Raw genomic sequence first — 17,860 nt, 5'->3', positions numbered from 1 at the left:
ACGTTGCATTAACTATTTATAACAAGACACCCTTCTCGTCTTCGATTGTGAAACTGTCTGAACTAATTTTCTTCGCGATGCTCCCGCCTCGTTGAGATCTGTATTCTTCCCATCACGTCGTCCTACTTTTCCCTCATAGATGATAAGCAAATTGAAGGTTTGCGCGAGATGTGTTTTAATTGAGCACGATCGAAGGTAGATAGAGATTAATTAAGACCATCTGCATAGTAGTATTTCTATGGAATCCTATGGCATCGACGAGTAACAGAATTTTGCCGACCTTCTGTTGCAACCTTTTAGGGATTTCGGTGAAGGTTGTAGAATTTGTTCGGTCGTAACATCTATTACATAATCCGCTAATATTATTAGCTTGTAAATTATTGCGCAAAAGAAGAATATAGTAGTAAAAGTATAGTAACTTTTTGTCATGTATACTTTAATCTTCTGAAACATGACAAGGCCGAGGCTATTCAATAATGCAGAGATTTGAGCTTATTTGAGGTAAATGTCAATCGTGTAAATTGCACGTTTATTTATTTTCATGACTGGGTATGTATTCCTCGATAAAATTGCAATTTGAGAAGAATAAAAATGAAAGGTAGGATTATTTCATACACGCGGAAACTGAACGTTGCGTGCACTCGACGTGGTTCCGATCACGGGATTGACACCGTTTACAGCGTATCGATATTGGCTCGGCCGCTATTTTTAGTGGGCCGTATCGTATTCTAACGATGCAAACCGCAAACGTGACCGAGTTATGCGACGTCGAGAGTCCCTTCTACGTAGAAAACGAAGCGTGTACACCGCTACGTGACAAGCTGACACGCGACCCATTACGATATACACTTATCAGGCCGCGATGTGCGATCGTTGTTCGACTTTCTGTCGGTCGTTCACGTTCGACGGTCGTTGATTATCCGGTCCTCTCCTGGAACCGTTCCAGCAACACGCGATTTCGACGTTTCACGGTATTTCCGGCGAAATTCCTAGGTAAACTCGCTTGTTATCCACTTTCGTCGAATATCCGACGAACATCGAAAACGAAAATTCCGTTTCAGTCCGTGTGTTCCAACGCTGTGATTTCCCTGGCGAATCTTTTATTCGAACTGACGAAAGGACGAGCTGTGACGCGTTTACCCCAATTTAGAGGTGGAAAATCTGGAAGTGTGATCCGTTTGCGACCTTGTTTCAGCATTTCGTTTGTTTCATCGTTAGTTGTTTCAAACAGAGAGAGAGAGAGAAAAAGAGAGAGAAATAGAGAGGGAGCTGGAAAAGGTAGGTGGTGCCGTTATCACAGGCCAAAGTGATTCATAGATTGGTAGAAAATAGCAAGGTTGTGCAGAGGTTGTTGATTCGTGAAACGGTGCGGTGGGCAGCAACTCGGAAACCAGGTCGAGGGAGATATACTTTATTTTTATTGAGCCAGCGGAATTGCGCTGTTAGAACCTGTACGTTATGCGTTTCGAAACGTTAGACAATCCGTCGATCAGAATACCTATTCGGCTTTGAAGGTTACATCATATTCCTGTAAAGAATTTATAGTTTTCGTTGTTACGTCACCTCTTATCCCTAGCGAACGATATATTTAGAGTACACCATGAATCGTTTATTACAAGCTTAAGATTTACCTAGCCGAAAGTTAAAAACTATACGATGGTAGTTACGAGACGTTCATCGAGTCGAGTTCCATCGCAAAACAACTTCAAAAGAAGGAACTTATTCGAGTATGTTCCGCGTGAAAGTAGCGAGATTGTTTGAACGATCGTTGACATTAAGGACGTCGACGGGTCTCGAGTATCTCTCGAATCTGTATTGCCAAACTTTCATAGTAAATGTAATCTTTGGGAAAAAACGAAGGTAGAAAATCTGTATGTACGAAGACAGATTGTCGTAGATCGGAGAAATAGCTTCGACAGAAACGGGTACGTCCATAAATTCGTTTGGCATATACTGCAGGGACGGCGTGCGAAAAGCGAGGACGCCAGGTTCCATTGCTAGATTCCTCGACTAAAAAAAGAAACGACCGATTATTACATATGACGATGATTTACATAACGATGTAGAGATTAGCTGACTTACATTGTCACTGATATCAGACAAACATTAAAAACGCTTATCTTTTATTCTTATCGAAACGACAAATGCAATCTATCATTGTAATCTACAAACGAGGTGAAGATAGAGAACTCGACAAATGCGATAAGTGGAAGACTATTGAAAGTCGGAGGAACGCGCCTGATTCGACGCAAGAGACAAACGCGAAAAAAGAGAAATCTTCATCAACGGAAATAGAAAGCACGAATTGTCGGCGCGACGATTTACTTTAAAAGCATAGAAATTAGAATAATTCGCCAGTGTTTCTTCGTAGTTCCCGCGAAGTCTTTGACATCGTGGCGCGAGTAGAATGCGGGATAACGTTAAAAATCATCGCCAGTAAGTTGCCAAACGCACGTCGGCCAGTCGGAGACAAAGAAAGCTTCGCTTCGGGAATACAAATTTCTCCTTGCTTGGGTTAATGGGCCGGGGAAAAGGGTAGAGAGGAGAGGAAAAACGTGAGGAACGCGTAACGTGCACGGGTCTCAGCCATTCGAGCACGATCGAAGCCGTGCACGCACGCCTGGTCACGGCCCGTACGCACGCATTTGCATACGCGTAGCAATGCAGGGTGAAAGTACCGATACGACGCTGCGATCTAACTTGGACAAAGCCTGTCACGCGTTTCGTATCCTTCTTCGCGCTTTAAGAAGCCTAGACTGAAATGCGAAATTTCGGAAGAACTAGCTGGAATATAAATTCATGGTCAAGTAAGAAACGTAGCAAGATCGTAAATCGACTTGCATTGACTATTATGCTAACTTCCAAGATCATTCGAGGCATTTTACGAGTCTCCATGAGGATTGTAATAAAGATAATCTTTTCACGAACGAGTATTTTTCGAGCAGCGAGAAAAAATGTGTTCGTTTCACGTTGTAAAGAATACATAATGCGTTCAAATTTAAGGCCAGTTTTAACGAAAACGTATGGATTAATTAAGTAAGAATTTATAATAACATTACTTTATACGACTTTGATCGAGATTTTTATTTGTTACTTTCTTACGTTAAAACTTACTTTAATCTTACTATCTCGCTACGTTTTCCATATCAGCTGTAATTATCATTCTTATTGAGCCGTGTACGAAGCAGTTACTCGACGCAAACGTAGTATATGCCACAGTAAATCATTTCTAATTACGTATACCATGTCCAAGACAAAGGGCGAGATTTATAGGACGCGATCTCCACGGTTTCACACCGCGTACCGTGGGTATCATATCCGAAAATACATCCACCTCGGATCAGCCGGGATAAATACTAATTTATATTTATCTTCTTTCAGATCACGCCCGATACATCGAAGAACGCGAAGATGTAGCTTGATCAGCCGCCACCAGCCGCGTGACCATCAAGAATCGAATTCCGCCGCAGTAACAGTGGACATACTTGGTCTATAATTAAACTATATAATGTGCTGACGGTGTACCCTAACGTGAACTCGCGCTCGCGTACCAGTTGAGCTCTACGACAAACAAGAACCTTCCTCCTCCGTTGTTCAATGCTCGCTAAAAGAACTACTTAACGTTTAAACCGTCGAGAACGAGAGATCAGGCAAAAAGACCGAAGGAAAGAAAACGAATCGAACGATGGGGGGACAGGCAGAGGGAGCGAGGATCGCGTGGACAGTGGCTCGACTTCCGTCGTGGCCGTGGAGAACGAGAATCTTGGGCCAGTTGGCCTGAGATATGCCAGAAGTGGCATCGTCAACGGTATCATCGACATCGTCATCGAGGCTCAAAGCGGAGACGGCGACGTCGAGGTCTGGCGGTATCGCTGGCCGACAGCTGGCGATAGAAATCGAGACGATCGAACGCCGGGTCTGCGCCACCCGTCGCGACCTCTTCGTCCCCGTGACCATCGATCCGCGGCCCAGTCGGGCCGTCCACTGTCCCGATCTAAACGCCTGTTTGGTGAACGAGTCCCGAACCGGCCACGAGCAGGTCGACTGTCAGGCGATTCACTTTGGCTACGCGATCCCGGTGAACGTAGTCCCCCTCGAGACCGATCCACGGCTCGCCGAGCTCGTCTTGGACCACTCGACCGAGTTAAGCAGACGCGCCGCGAGCTTCTTGCTCGAGCACCATCCCCAGCTGCGTCAGCAGCGACAGACACAGCACGAACGCTGCTCAAGCATGGCAGCCACCGCGAAGCACGACCTGCGTCAGAAGTTTCCGACAGAAACGTCGACGTCCGGTGACGAGGACATTGCAGCGATCGCCAAGCAAATCAGCGATCACGCGGAGGCGATCTATCAGACATGGAAGAGTCGAGGATTAGCTCCTACAGAGATATTGAATTGCCACAGTAATGCTACGGCCGCGGACAAATTTGGAACTGCTCTTACGCCGACTTCCGCGTCCAATAGCCCGAATAGTACGGGAAAAGTTACTCCTACGAGCTCTAGCCCTGCCACCGCGGTGGATATATTGAGTCAAACGCCGAATCTCGATAACGGGAACTTGGAAAAGCTGGTGAACAATTTCGTAGTGGAGGACAAGGCTAGGTTAGCTGCGTCGAGGCAGAGATCGCCGTCGAAGACTCTGCCCTCGTCGATACAATTCGCATTGGAGAAGTTCGAGAAGAACTCGATGCAGCAGCAGCAACAACCGCAGACTTCTCCTCTGAAGAACAGCAACGTTGGTAGTCAAGTGAAACCGAAACAGGGAACTGTTTTGTTGTCTCCGACGTCCCCTTTCGCGAACAAGCCGTCGCAGATAGTGAAGCCTCAGGTATCCACAAAGATTCCCGGTGCTCACCACCGGGAAGTGTTTCTAGAAACCATAGAGACCACTTTTCCGGCGGATATAACGCCGTCGAAGATCGTGCAGCAGAAGAGGCCGACGAGTACGGTAATCACCTCTCCCACCGCCTCTAATCTCGATGATTCTTCGACGAATTCAGGACTGACTACGTGGCCCTTAAAGAACAAATTAAACGAAAGTAAAAGAGTGACAGATCCTTCCAGATCGCCTCAGCAGGAAGTTAAATCGTTGACAAGTAAGGAGGAGAAAAGAAATAGTGGTTCTAATTCGAGCGTTTACCTCGACGAGGTCGCTCGTGAGGAGGAAAGACTGATAAATGCCCTGAAGACGGGCTCGGTGATCACGGAGGAGCCCGTAGAACGAACGGTACCTCTGACTCGCCAGAAACCGGCGATAAAGAGGGAGAAGCCGAAGGTGGAGCCTGTTAAACCGATAATTATCGGTCACAATCATCACGCAAGCGGTCTGGTGACCACTTCTGGCGCAGTAGTGAACAGTGCCGCGTCTCCGACGCCTGGTAGCAACGCCAGTGGCACGTCGGATACGAAATCTCTAAGCAAGGATGATTTGTCAAACATGTCAATGGTGGATTACGCGAAAGTCAGATACAGAGCGGCTCAGCAAAATCCTCCGACTCAACAGAGGTTGGAGGAGCAGAAAACAAACAACAACTTCAATTCTACGGAGCAGCTGGTGTCGACCACGAGGTCCAAGTTCGAAACGGAGATACAAAAGGATAAGGAAGCTAACAAAGATGAGAAGGATCCTGTTACGTCTAGATGGGGTCCTAGAATCAATTCTCCTAGGCCGAGAATCGAACAAGTGCCCCATCCGGAATTGACCACGCAACAGAAGCAGCATATAAGAGCTGCTGCTGCGACTGGCACCGGAAACAATCCTATTAGACCGTTTTTGACCAGAGGATCCGTCGCGGAACGCGTTTTGATCTTCGAGAAATGTCCGAGCGAGCTGTTGCTTGACAAACGGGGGCCACGGCAACCAGCTATCAACACTTGGAGAACCGGGCACGATGTTCAAAACAAGGCTCAGGTAAGTCGACGTTCATCGATCCATGATTATCGTTTCTCTTTTACTTTTTAGTTCGTTTATCGAAGATTCATTAACGCGACGATAATTGGAAAAATGAATTGACGAAGTTGGGAAATTATCGAGAGGATTGAATTTCGTGCCAGGGATACGGTGTAGAGGCGGAAAATTTCGAGCGAAGATTTCAGCCGGTCGAAAATTTCAGTAGGTTGTGCAACGAACGTGGATGCATAAAGAAAATCGTGCAAGACAAGCCACGTTTTCCTGGAAACAGCGTCTAATTCGATGGGATGAGTCTGTGCCTCGAAAACCTCGAGTCCATGCCGATCGGAAAGACGTGTCTTCTCTCACGCGTTCTCGCCGCTCTGGGTGGCTTATATCGGGCGTTTTGGTCGCCGTCCAAATTCCTCCTTCTCTGGGAGGATGTTCGACCGGTCGACTCCTGCACTTTTGTCTCGAAACGAGTTCAAGATCTCTTCGCGTAGAGGTCGTTTCTGCATGCCTCGAGTCTTTCTTCTCGAGCATCGCCCGATGCTACTTCTCATCTTTGTTATCGAACTCGCTGCCTTTGATCTCTCCTTTTTGGAACGATATGAACGATGTTATTAAATTGGAGCACCTTCAAAATTATATACCGAGGCTACGAAGAGTATTGGAATGTCGAAGACCATTTGTCATCGTCTTTGAACCATGTTAAAATACCTGATTTCTCGAAAAACTTGGTTACCTAGATGATTCTTCTAAAATTAATCTTTACGCGAATCTATGAATATTTCAATGTTGTTCTTAGAAGATATACTATCGAACGATAATAAGAAACACAAGTTTAAATCGATCGAACGATTAAGAAAGAAACATTCTCGCGAGTTTCAAAGTGGTTCTGGATCATAGCCAGGAAGAGGAGAAATATACCTGGCACGATTCGCCTGCCAAAAACCGTTATTGCCCTGGCTTTTCCTAGTCTAACATGGGTATACTTGTTTCGAGTGCATCCACCGGTCTTCGTAACCTTATAATCACTTCAAGCAAACTCCAACCACGCGCCTCTTTCCAAATTTTTCTTCCTTTATTTGGTACGATCTATCGAGAATCACGGAGGTTATTAAGCTTAATCGGCGAATCTTCTTCGGGTAGTCAAGAAGCGAGTTAATCGTGAGTTATCCACCATGTGATAAAACACGGTTCTCCAATATGACGTTACTGAATGATCAAACAATACACGTGAAACGAGAGCTCGGCTATGACATTGTTATTGTCTTCTCAATATGCTTTGAGATTAAACTAGATTTTGCTCAGAGAAATTCCTGCCAATTCCGCTTGCAGCTTTTACAATTAATTCGAGATCATTATCGAGCTGATTCGAGAAAATTGATAGCGAATTCTCGATATCGTTGTAATAAACAGCACAAAGTAACAATGGGAACAACAAGATTCCACGGATTCCAGCGTGCGTGTGAAGTAAACGAGAAACACATGGATATTTATGGATGCAATGTGTAGCAGAGAGGCCGCAGCAATCCCCTCGCGTTGCACCGTCGATGGATATAAAGGAGAGTCGAAGAAAATTTGATGTGTTTAAAAAAAAAGCAACGTGAAAGTTGGTGGATGTATCCAAAAGTCAATGATGTTTGTTGCCTCTGCCCAATGCCAGATGTATTTTCTTATGCTTGAATGAAGTCTCTCCTTCTATGTGGTAGCCGATGTTTTCGTCGCCAGTTTTCGTGGCTATTAACCGTTTAAGACGACTCATAAACAGGACGAAGAATAAAAAGGAAAATACGTCGATGGAGTTTAAAAGACGCAGTTCATCGTGATATCAGAGAAGAGGGCTCGATTAATTTAATCGACGCGTGTCTCTCGTTTGTTTGATCGCCGAGCCGCTGAGTCACTGCTCGGTTTTCGTTACGATTAATGTTATTCGACCTCGAGAAGAGGAATAAAGCGGACCACCATGGCCATAAGTGGAAACGGACAGCTCTCGACCGCTTATCGTCTTGTACTCTTGGCTAAATAATACCCATGACGTTACGTTGATGTTATTTATCGTGCAGGGTGGTCCATGATTCGCAAGGCTATTGTATAGAAACGAATGACAACTCGATAGAATATAGTTGGTCACGACGCACGATAGGATTACTGCAATTGGTAATTTCGTTGAAATTGCCAGCTGGAATTAATTTAACGATAGAAGAACGGCTTAAGGAGATCACGCGGCTAGGTAAGGTTCCAGGTATCGGGTAATTAAAATTCCCATTGGAAAGGACGTGCGATTGGTAACGCCGCGTTGTATCATTGGTGTGTATATAACCCGATATGGAAAAACGTGAAGACTCGGGTAGCGGCGACGTGAGATCGGTGGCACGACGGTCAAAGGAAAATAGGAAAAAGTTTCGAGCGCCCTTGGGGTTAACGGCGAGAAATCGTTCTCGCCGGCGAATATCTGCGACGACTGACTGACTCATTGTAGCCGCTCCATATTGGATACCGTGCTAGATTTTAAAAGGCCGTCGTCTGTCGCCTTGGAATCGAGCGTGGCTGACTCTATCACCGCTTATGGCTGAAAAGCGGACTCTCAAGCCAGGAAAGTTCACTGTGACCAACTACAAGCGACACTCGTTAGGATAATGGGAACCAGGAAGGAAACGCATCGATATGAAATATCTTTAACGACGTACAGGTTTTACGTTTAAATTCGAACATATAATTTCAACCACGTAGATTTGAATATTTAAATTTAATATCGAACTTTAGATATTCAAATTCGCACATTTAGAAGGTTAAAATGGTAGAATAAACTATTCTCCTCTTAAGGATAGAGCTCTCGATGAATCCAATCAACAAATTAGGTTCCCTGGCTGGCGCATTTCTCTGCGCAGTTCTCTTCAACTTTCTGTACGATCCTCGCAAGAATATCTGATTGAATCAGGACCTCGATGAAACTGCCACTCTCTTTCATCGTCAGAGCCGCGGTCCAATTAATTTAAAATATGTTTACGAACCCGGCATCCTCCTCTCCCATGAATTAAAGCACCGATGGGTAACAAAATTGAATGTAAATACCGCAGCATCGGTCGAACGGTGAAGGTCAAGTATTCGGTATCGAAACGAGTGGTCCTTGGCCGGTTGGCAGAGCGAGGATTCGATCGGGAGGCGTAGCCGAATTTGCTATGTCAATTGGAACGCTGATTGACGGTATCCCGTGTGTCAGACAGCGAACCGTGCCAAACATGAGACTGCGATAATTGTACCAGTCGTTTTGCCTAATCTGCCCCAATGTCACGGGACCCGATCTGTTCCAGGATTTCATAACGATTCGCGTTTTCGCTTATCGATAACTATCGATTCGTTGTTTATATTATAACTATCTATACTATATCTGCTTCATACTCCAATTTCGTTGCTCTTCCACTTGTTAACTTTCTCTCGTGAATAGCAACTCTTACGTTAAGTCTATTTTCATTCCAAGTTAGGTTCCCCGAGTCTTATCCCCCTCGATACGTTCGATCTGGGACTATCGTTGATTATCGTTCGGTCACTCGAGCGGACGTTGCCTTATATTCGCCTGGTGGAACGGGCGTGCATTATTGATCTTCCTTAAACGGATTCCATCGAAGAAGCTCTACCGCTATTTTTATTACTCGCAGTATTTTTTTCCCGCGTCTATTATTACCGCTGCTGTCGTTAGCCTTGCCACTATTTCTGGCGATCATTGACATCTCTTATCTTCGTTGAGCAAACTTTGTAAAATCTCCATTCTTCCCGTTCTTTCTTGGAAAAAAAGCAAATATTTGAAATGAAGCAAAGGAAAGGATGTACAGTGTTTAACGATCGACACCTAACACGCGATGAACCGAAAGATCCTGTCGTCTCTTGACCGTGATGTTGGAAACAACAGCGTATATAGGAGGAGACTCGTGATGTAACCATAGTCACATGGGCGAGGCGATGCATTAGCCGCGTTGGCCGGCCTCTTTGCATTCTTCGGATCCTTGGCGTCGCGTAACAGGATGTCGTGTCCTTGGTACGCCGATAACTTCGCCTCGGAACGGCGCTTTCGAAGAAGCATAGAATTATTCCGACTCGTCGACGACGATCGATTAGACACCTTGGAGAACCGCATCGATCCAACGTAACCGGAAGCTCGAACAATATAATGAGATCAGGATCGTGGCTTGCCGTGTCCTTTGTTTGTAACACGCGACATAAACCAAGTTATGTAACGAAGGAAATTAACTGGAGGAAATAAAGCCAATTTAGCTTCTCCAACATGTTTCGAGAACTTTATGCTGCATTACGAGATTAACCCTGCTGCGATTCTTGAATTTTCATGTTTTATGGAACGAAAGAAACTTTAGCACACGATGCAAAATTATTCGGCTTCGACTTAAGAAATTTTTTAACCGTAGAAAATGTAATTCGAAGAACGCAGCAGAGTTGAGTAACTCTATAATTACGGGTTCGTTGCGAATAATATCACTAAATACACGGTGCAAAATCGTAACCATGTTCAAATAACGATCGATCGTATACTAAGCGAATATATATAGAAGAAGGTAGGCTGCGATTTTGCTACTTTTCACGGTCCCAATCAGTCTGGCCGGAACGATGCTTGTTGGTTCTAGACGTACGCGAAAGACAAGACACAGCAAAAGAGCTTGCCACCGCACACGACACTCCAGAGGCACGTGAAAGCGAACAGAAACGTTCACATACCACGGTAAACATTGATCCAAACCGTATACGATACAACAACCGTTGAACTATTCGATTAAGGATAACGAAAACGAAATTTCTATTGCAGATTTTACTTTCCCGGAGGGAAACCTCTGCCATTGTCGCAAGTAGAGGCAACTATCGCGAGGATCACCGCTGCTTTCCAAACTCTTCCTGGTCATCGTGCATCTCGAGCCCAATTTCACGCTATCACCAAGGTAAAACGACCGTTGGAACTCGTTAAAAGTCCCAAGGATAACGTTCTTCCTCGTTTACTCGTTCTTCGTTTTAATACAGAGATTCGAGTCGAGATTTGATCTTGACCATTCGCGTATTCTCTCACGTGGGCAGCGATTTCACGTGGGAAAGCCGTAACTCTAACGTTCCGTGGTTAGAACAGCTGCATACAAAGGCTATGATTTGTCTTGCAGGCATGCGACTTGCCGCTCTATTGGAAGGTGCCGCTTTTCCTTGCCGCCGGAGGAGATCAGACCGGCTACGTTGAGATGAACGCGTTCCTCGAGTTTTGGAAAGAGTATGCTATAACATACACCTTATAAAAGTCAATAAACACATCTGAAAAATGAATCGAGATATTCGAGCGCTTCAATTCGAAAGAATTGTTCTCTAATTCGGTAAGTTTAATGATTGTCGTGGAATTGATTATTTGTAGACTGTCGAACACCTACCATGACGCGGCAAGCAAATTTATCCGAATCACAACCCGGGGCCAGAGGAACAATATACTACCAGAGGATTTGATCCCATTGGTACAAGACGTAGTCGAGACTCATCCCGGTTTAACTTTCCTCAAAGAAGCTACTGAGTTCCATTCACGCTACGTACACACGGTTCGTATTCGCGCGATAAATATTTGCTGGATATTTCTCTCAATGCAGGCAAAGATAGAGGGAGAAGAAAAAAGATTCCACGGAAGATGGACCGTAGTTTACGCAACGTGGATCGTCTTGAATTATTCAAGATGATCGTGCTCGCCTCGAGCAATTATCCCGCGCGCTTCTGGTCATTGGAAAATCATTTTAACGAGCGAACGTTGCGCTGTTTTTTTTACTCGATTTCACATCAGCCACTTAAGTGGAATCTTTCAGATTTTTTTCTATTTAACCGGCTTCTGTATTTGCACGTCGTATTTGTACGTTCAATATCGAGGATGTAGTTAAGGCGACGAATTTATATTTATATCTTGTTTGATGATTTTCACGATTCTTGACGCCAGGTGATCGCCAGGATATTCTATTGTGTGAATCGAAGCTGGAGCGGAAGAATTTCCGTCGCCGAACTGCGAAGAAGCAACCTTCTGTCGGTGATAGCGATCCTCGAACACGAGGAGGACATCAATCAAGTGACTGCCTACTTCAGCTATGAGCATTTCTATGTGATCTACTGCAAATTCTGGGAGCTTGATCGAGATCACGATCTCTTCATCGACAAAACGGATCTCACAAAGCATAATGATCACGGTGAGGAAAAATTCTTGCAGAAAAAACATCCTTTGTAAGTTTCGTTGCTAGGGAATTCTCTTATTTTTGGTTGGATCGTATTATAGCTCTTTCCAAGCGTATGATCGCGAGAATATTCAGCGGTGCAGTGACCAGGGGTGGCGTGAAAAGCGGAAACGGCGTTCAACAACCCCAGGATAAAATGAGTTACACGGAATTCGTGTGGTTCTTGTTAAGCGAGGAGGACAAAAACCATCCGACTGCTATTGAATATTGGTTCAGGTATAACATGTAATGTTTAAGCTGCATGCGTTGTACGAACAATAGGTATTTCATTTCGGATGATCGATAGATGCATGGATCTCGATGGCGATGGATATTTGTCGATGTACGAGCTAGAATATTTTTATGAAGAACAGTTGCATCGTATGGAAGCAATTGGACTGGAAACGTTGCCCTTTGAGGATTGCCTTTGTCAGGTAAGTAAGTGAAAGTTACGTCATTATGTAGTTTTGTTTATAATTTTAAGTTAATAATTTTTTGGTTGGTAGATGTTGGACATGATCAAACCAGCGACGCCGGGAAAGATATCTCTAAGCGACTTGAAGAAGTGCAAGATGACCTCAATCTTCTTCGACACGTTCTTCAACCTCGAGAAGTACCTGGATCACGAGCAGAGAGATCCCTTTGCATCTGCTAGGGAGCATGACCCTGATGGTCACGAGGTAAAAAGCTTTCGAAATTATCAAATGCAAATAAAACGAAATTTACCAGGAAACACTCGTTGTTATGAGTACCTCGCTGATATCTGTTATCGTTATGTTTTCTTTTGTTTCATACGCAACAGCTGTCGGATTGGGACCGATTCGCTGCAGAGGAGTATGAACTGTTGGTCACCGAAGAGAGCGGTAACGAACAGAATGAGCAAATGTAAGTATTGATTTCGCGCGACTTACATTACACACACGGTTCGTCTATGTCATATAATCGATACGTGAATATTGTTTTTACTATCATCTATTAACGTCATCAAGCATATAACTCATCGATATTATTAATAGAGATTAGTGTTCATTAAAATGAAATCAGTCAGGGATTCGTTTAAAGAATCGTTTAAAACATTAAGAAATATCGAACACTAGCGTGCAGTACAATAGACGTTTCATAGAAAGTTCTTGCTTATCATATCAAGCTATGAAACGAAAGTCATAGCTTTCAAATTGTGGCATGCGTTGTCGTTAGATAAACAGTATGCCATGCTGCGGGATCTAACAATTTCATTTTGTACTGTGACCGTAATGACCATAGTGCGCTCTATGCGTTTGTTGCAGGCTGTGTGATGATGAAATGTAACCATCATCTGCAGCTCAGTAAGTAAACAAAACAAAAACTGCATGATCTAGTGATGCACGACCTTCGTGTATGCATAATGTATTAATTAGAGAGTCGGCTAACCGCTTATTTTTATTTCTTTCTTATTTTCTTTTTTTTTTCTTTTTTTTTTTTAATTCTCTGTACCGTTTCATCCGTACCGTATTATTCGAATACTAACTGGCTCTCGGCTGAACATACGGTATATTATTAATTTTAATTCATGCAAGATGGTCGAGATATTTCGAAACTACGATTAACGCTATTAAAAGCTGTATATTTTTATTCCTATAATCGCTGAATGAAGGAAACTCTTTACATGCTCGTAAGCCAAGAGTGAATTTCGAGGATTGAATTTCAAATGCTTTTTAGACGCCGTTTTTGCTTCTACTAAAATATGAACCTGTGTTGCATCATTTTTTAATCGACTAAGCGCTGTAGTTGAATCAATGATAGTTCACCTATTATTTTGCCCTATGACAGAATCGAAGATTTATTTAAAACAAAAAAGAAAAAAGGCGTTTATTTTTCCTAGGTCAAACGATTCCATGTCGGAAGACGTGTTTTCCCAAAACCTGGAGGTTCTGGACGGTGAATCCGTGGATGTGCTTCAGGGTGTAGATACCGAATTCCAAGGATACCCCGATTTATCTACGAACAGTCCATCGGATTTCAACTGTCAACAGTCGAGGTACCAATATTACGACAGTGGTGACAGCGACGATTACGCTGAGAGCGATAATTGAATGGGAATGGGAAAGCCGAACGTCAACTTCGAGAAGAGAAAGCAAAGGAAGGGGGAAATTGACTTTTTCCTCGAGGCAATTCAGTAGTCTAAACGCGTAGTTGTTTTCCATATAGTAGGAGTGTCGTGTAATCTTTTTGTGAACAGCCGTATATTATGGTGAAACGATTCTCGACGAAACGGTGCATACGAATCCATTCGGTGATCTGGCAAGAGTCGTTTCTTTCAAGTACAAAGACATCTGAAAACGATTGATTTTAATCTTCTACCTGGATAGTATAATCGAACAATCTTAAAAACGTATCAATGAAACAGAACCGGAAGCTTTTTTAGAAGTTAGACATATTTAATCGTTTGAGACAAGAAAATAGCAAGAGGGAAGTATCGAGCGATCCTCTTTGAAACGGAGAAGCTTCGACATCACCGAATCGATCCGTAACTATGAATAGTAGTCGAGAGGAAGATTCAGGCAACGGCACGACGATGTGTGATAAGCAAGCGTCATTGTTCAATCTCTCTACGATATACATATTGTGTACTTCACGTTGTAAATAGACAGCAAATCACGGACCCTTATTTTTACTTAACGCGAGAAAGTCACTTGAAAAAAAATGCAGGTCTTTCAATTGCTGCAGCCATTTATAAGAAAGTCAACTGACAGTAGTTGTAGAAATATAAAACAATTTAATCAGTCGGTTCTCAAGCAAATTCATCCCGATGGACTACAATTTTTCTAGTTCGAAGGATATTATTTTTTAGACAAGAACGGGATGAAATTCCGCGAAAAAACATACACCCTAGTTTCAGCCCGAGGCTGCAACAACTGGAAATTGCGCGTTAGAAGATTCGACGTCGTTGGATTTGCGAGTAAGAGGTGCTGTTACCCTATATAATCGTCTTGTAAGCCATAGTGTTACACTGTACGCAAAGTATTGCACGCACGAGAACGTTCAAAGGATCGAGCGAGATCGTAACAGTAAGATATTCCTCTAATTCGATCCGGTATAATATTCTTAATGTGGGTGTGTCCTATTCTGTTTTTGGAAATTTCAGACTACGATCTACGATTGTTGTTTCTTTTCCACGTATTTGCAGGCATTTCTTGCAAAATCATGAATACAAGCCAAAGATGAGACGTGTTCTGTTATCTTCAGCGCGAAGGTAGAAAGGAAAACGAAGAAACAGAGAAACTGTGTGAACGCAGATGCTGCTCTAAATGATAGGAACATCGTCCCTTTCAACCTATAAGTGACATTTGTTTCGAGGTTCAAAGGGATTTATTGGGATCTCCCTTTACCAATTGGACGTTGAGTGGACGTAGCTTTTTTTTATAAACTAAGTTAAAGTTGCTTTATAGTGTTCTCCTCGAAACGATGCATTCTGAATATCGATTGTTTATCTTCTTTCCATTCTTTTTTTTTTTTTTTTTTTAATTACGTTAATAAAGTGGCTCCGAGAGTTTAGATACTTTTTAAATCGTTGTTAAGAAATTATTGTGGTTTAAAGTATGCAAATCTCCGTTGACAGATGCAAGGAGATTCTATTTTTAGATTCCTTTTCGTTAGGAAAACACCATGAAGAACGTATATATGACGATCATTGAAGAGCGTGTAGTGAAATTTTGTTGAAAGTGTCTACTGCCACAGCAATGGATTCTTAAACGCGGCTCAACTTAACCTAATTTACGACATTGGAGAACGGAAGTTGTACCCTCTTGTTTTTTAAACATCTCTTAAATACGTTTTAATTGTTACTGTTAAATTAATTGCTCATTAGAGATTTTATTTCTGCGTGAATTCTACGACTTGTTGTTCCATTAAATGATAATTATACGAGCGATATATCGTTACGTTTGATTGTGAAAGTACTCGAAGAGTACTCGTATGTTCAGGGTACAATTGATTTACGAGAATCCGCTTGAGCCGCCAAGACTGCTGGAATGTATATATTAATTTCGTTTCCGAAATTTAATTTTAACTGCGTATACATATATAATATTACTCTAGTCGAAATGTGTGCTATAATTCACATAACGAAGACCACGTGAGATGGCGCGTTAATTTTAAATCTGTTTCGTGTTATTTGTTAATTAACAGAGTTGAATTGCAAGCAACGTGAAACGAGCGTTGATTGAAAATTCTTTGTCGTAAAGGATGCTCGAGTACTGGACCATATTACAGATAATCACTTTCGATAATACATCTTGGAAATATTTCCAAAGAATTTACCAAAATATATCATAAGTAATTCGCAATGGTAATAAAGACATATCGAAAATCTTTGAACGATCGGACGTTTTAAAATGAAATATTTATATTAGAAAGAATTGTGATCCTATCGATACTCCTGAAACATGGTTATTGTTCTTGTTGCTGTTACGTACCTGTGTTCGCTTGATTACGTAAATCGGTTCTTTTAAGAACCATTCTTTAAAGTCGTTCATTGAGATTTCGTGTTTACCAGCTTTCGATATCACACGATGGAATCACACGTTCCTTTACGTCGTTGAATTTTCACGATTAACAGTAAAAGAGAAATAAAGTGATGTAGGTGTTCAATAGAAAAACCTCTTACAGAATCGAATTCGTAAATATCGACGTAATATTTTTTAAGGATAGCTAATCTTTTATTTGGCGAGTTATCTATTAACTTAAAATACTGTTAGATATTCTATCATTAAAAAATGAGAAAAGAGAAAGGAAAGAATCTTTCCGATAAGAAGAGGAGATTTAGCGCTTCCTATCGACCATTTGAAGAAATGAAAAAAATGAGGAAACGATCATCCAAATAGGTCTCCCCAAATAAGAGGTTGACGTTTATCACGGAAGTTATTTAATTTCTCTATTGCGCTTCCGCGTTCAGAGAACCGTTTTCACCGCGAGTGATCGCTTTTGTTGACTGTCCAAAGATGTAACTATTAACACTTACAGTTGTATCTTTTATATAGCTCGTTATGATTTTTTTTTACAATATATATATATATATATGTATGTATATGTATATATATGTGCATATCTCTTGGTAAAAATTTCGTTGTGACAATGTAGTGCGCATCGAGTTTTCATTAAACGAAAGTTGAGACACGTGGAAGATGGGCGAGAACGTCCGGTTATATTATTCGTCATTGCATTTGGCCATGTTTTCGATTGTTATATTTATTCATTATTCTATGATAGGTTTATCACTGTTCTATAGATCTGTTACGTGATTTCTTAAATCGAGCGTCGTCATGCCACGATTTCGTGTCTTTTTCGAACAAAGGAAGGAAGACGATTATTATTATTATTTTCTTCTTTTTTTTTCGATGTGAAATTCGAATTTGTGGTTTAATTTTGCACACGCATGCTTAGACCGTCTCGATAAATAGACTCACGTTCACTATTTACCTACATTTTTATTTATATATTTTATCTGTGCATGAGTAGACAATTAAGGTAATTTTGCAAGTTAATAAAAATGAATGGTAAAAACTATTATCTGAAATCGATTTTTCACTCTCTTATCCTTCCCTTTTACCTTTATTATTTTGATATGAAATAAATTTCAAATAATGCAACCATATACACATGTATGGATTCGTTACGATAAATCGCGCAGGGCGCAAGATTATAAAAGTTTTTCGTGATCGGTATTACAGGACATGAAACATGGCATGAGTTACAT

At 42.2% G+C, this 17,860-nt stretch overlaps 1 protein-coding gene across 2 annotated transcripts; it reads left to right on the top strand.

The window, feature by feature from the left end:
• The first annotated feature begins 3,784 nt into the window (after positions 1-3,784).
• LOC139986379 (uncharacterized) lies at positions 3,785-17,670 on the top strand. Of its 2 annotated transcripts, XM_072001666.1 has the most exons (12): positions 3,785-5,911; positions 10,531-10,625; positions 10,710-10,839; positions 11,053-11,156; positions 11,295-11,472; positions 11,859-12,102; positions 12,189-12,363; positions 12,434-12,560; positions 12,633-12,806; positions 12,929-13,011; positions 13,413-13,451; positions 13,988-14,130. In XM_072001666.1, exons 1-11 carry the CDS (start codon positions 3,785-3,787, stop codon positions 13,432-13,434), a joined length of 3,459 nt encoding a protein of 1,152 aa, XP_071857767.1. In that variant the 3' UTR covers positions 13,435-13,451; positions 13,988-14,130. The 2 variants fall into 2 exon arrangements, with proteins under 2 accessions (XP_071857767.1, XP_071857766.1); XM_072001665.1 differs by lacking the exon at positions 13,413-13,451 and having other exon boundaries at positions 13,988-17,670.
• Positions 17,671-17,860: the final 190 nt, after the last annotated feature.

Source organism: Bombus fervidus, chromosome 4 (genome assembly GCF_041682495.2).
Source record: "Bombus fervidus isolate BK054 chromosome 4, iyBomFerv1, whole genome shotgun sequence".
NCBI lineage: Eukaryota > Metazoa > Arthropoda > Insecta > Hymenoptera > Apidae > Bombus > Bombus fervidus.
Note: the sequence above shows the minus strand (reverse complement) of the source record. Positions and strands in the feature narration are given on the sequence as shown.

Coding starts and splice junctions, on each gene's coding strand:
- LOC139986379 (XM_072001665.1), top strand. CDS start 3,785: ATGCCAGAAGTGGCATCGTCAACGGTATCATCGACATCGTCATCGAGG. Junction 11,157..11,294: donor TTCCTCGAGTTTTGGAAAGA/GTATGCTATAAC, acceptor GATTATTTGTAG/ACTGTCGAACACCTACCATG. Junction 13,012..13,987: donor AACGAACAGAATGAGCAAAT/GTAAGTATTGAT, acceptor TATTTTTCCTAG/GTCAAACGATTCCATGTCGG.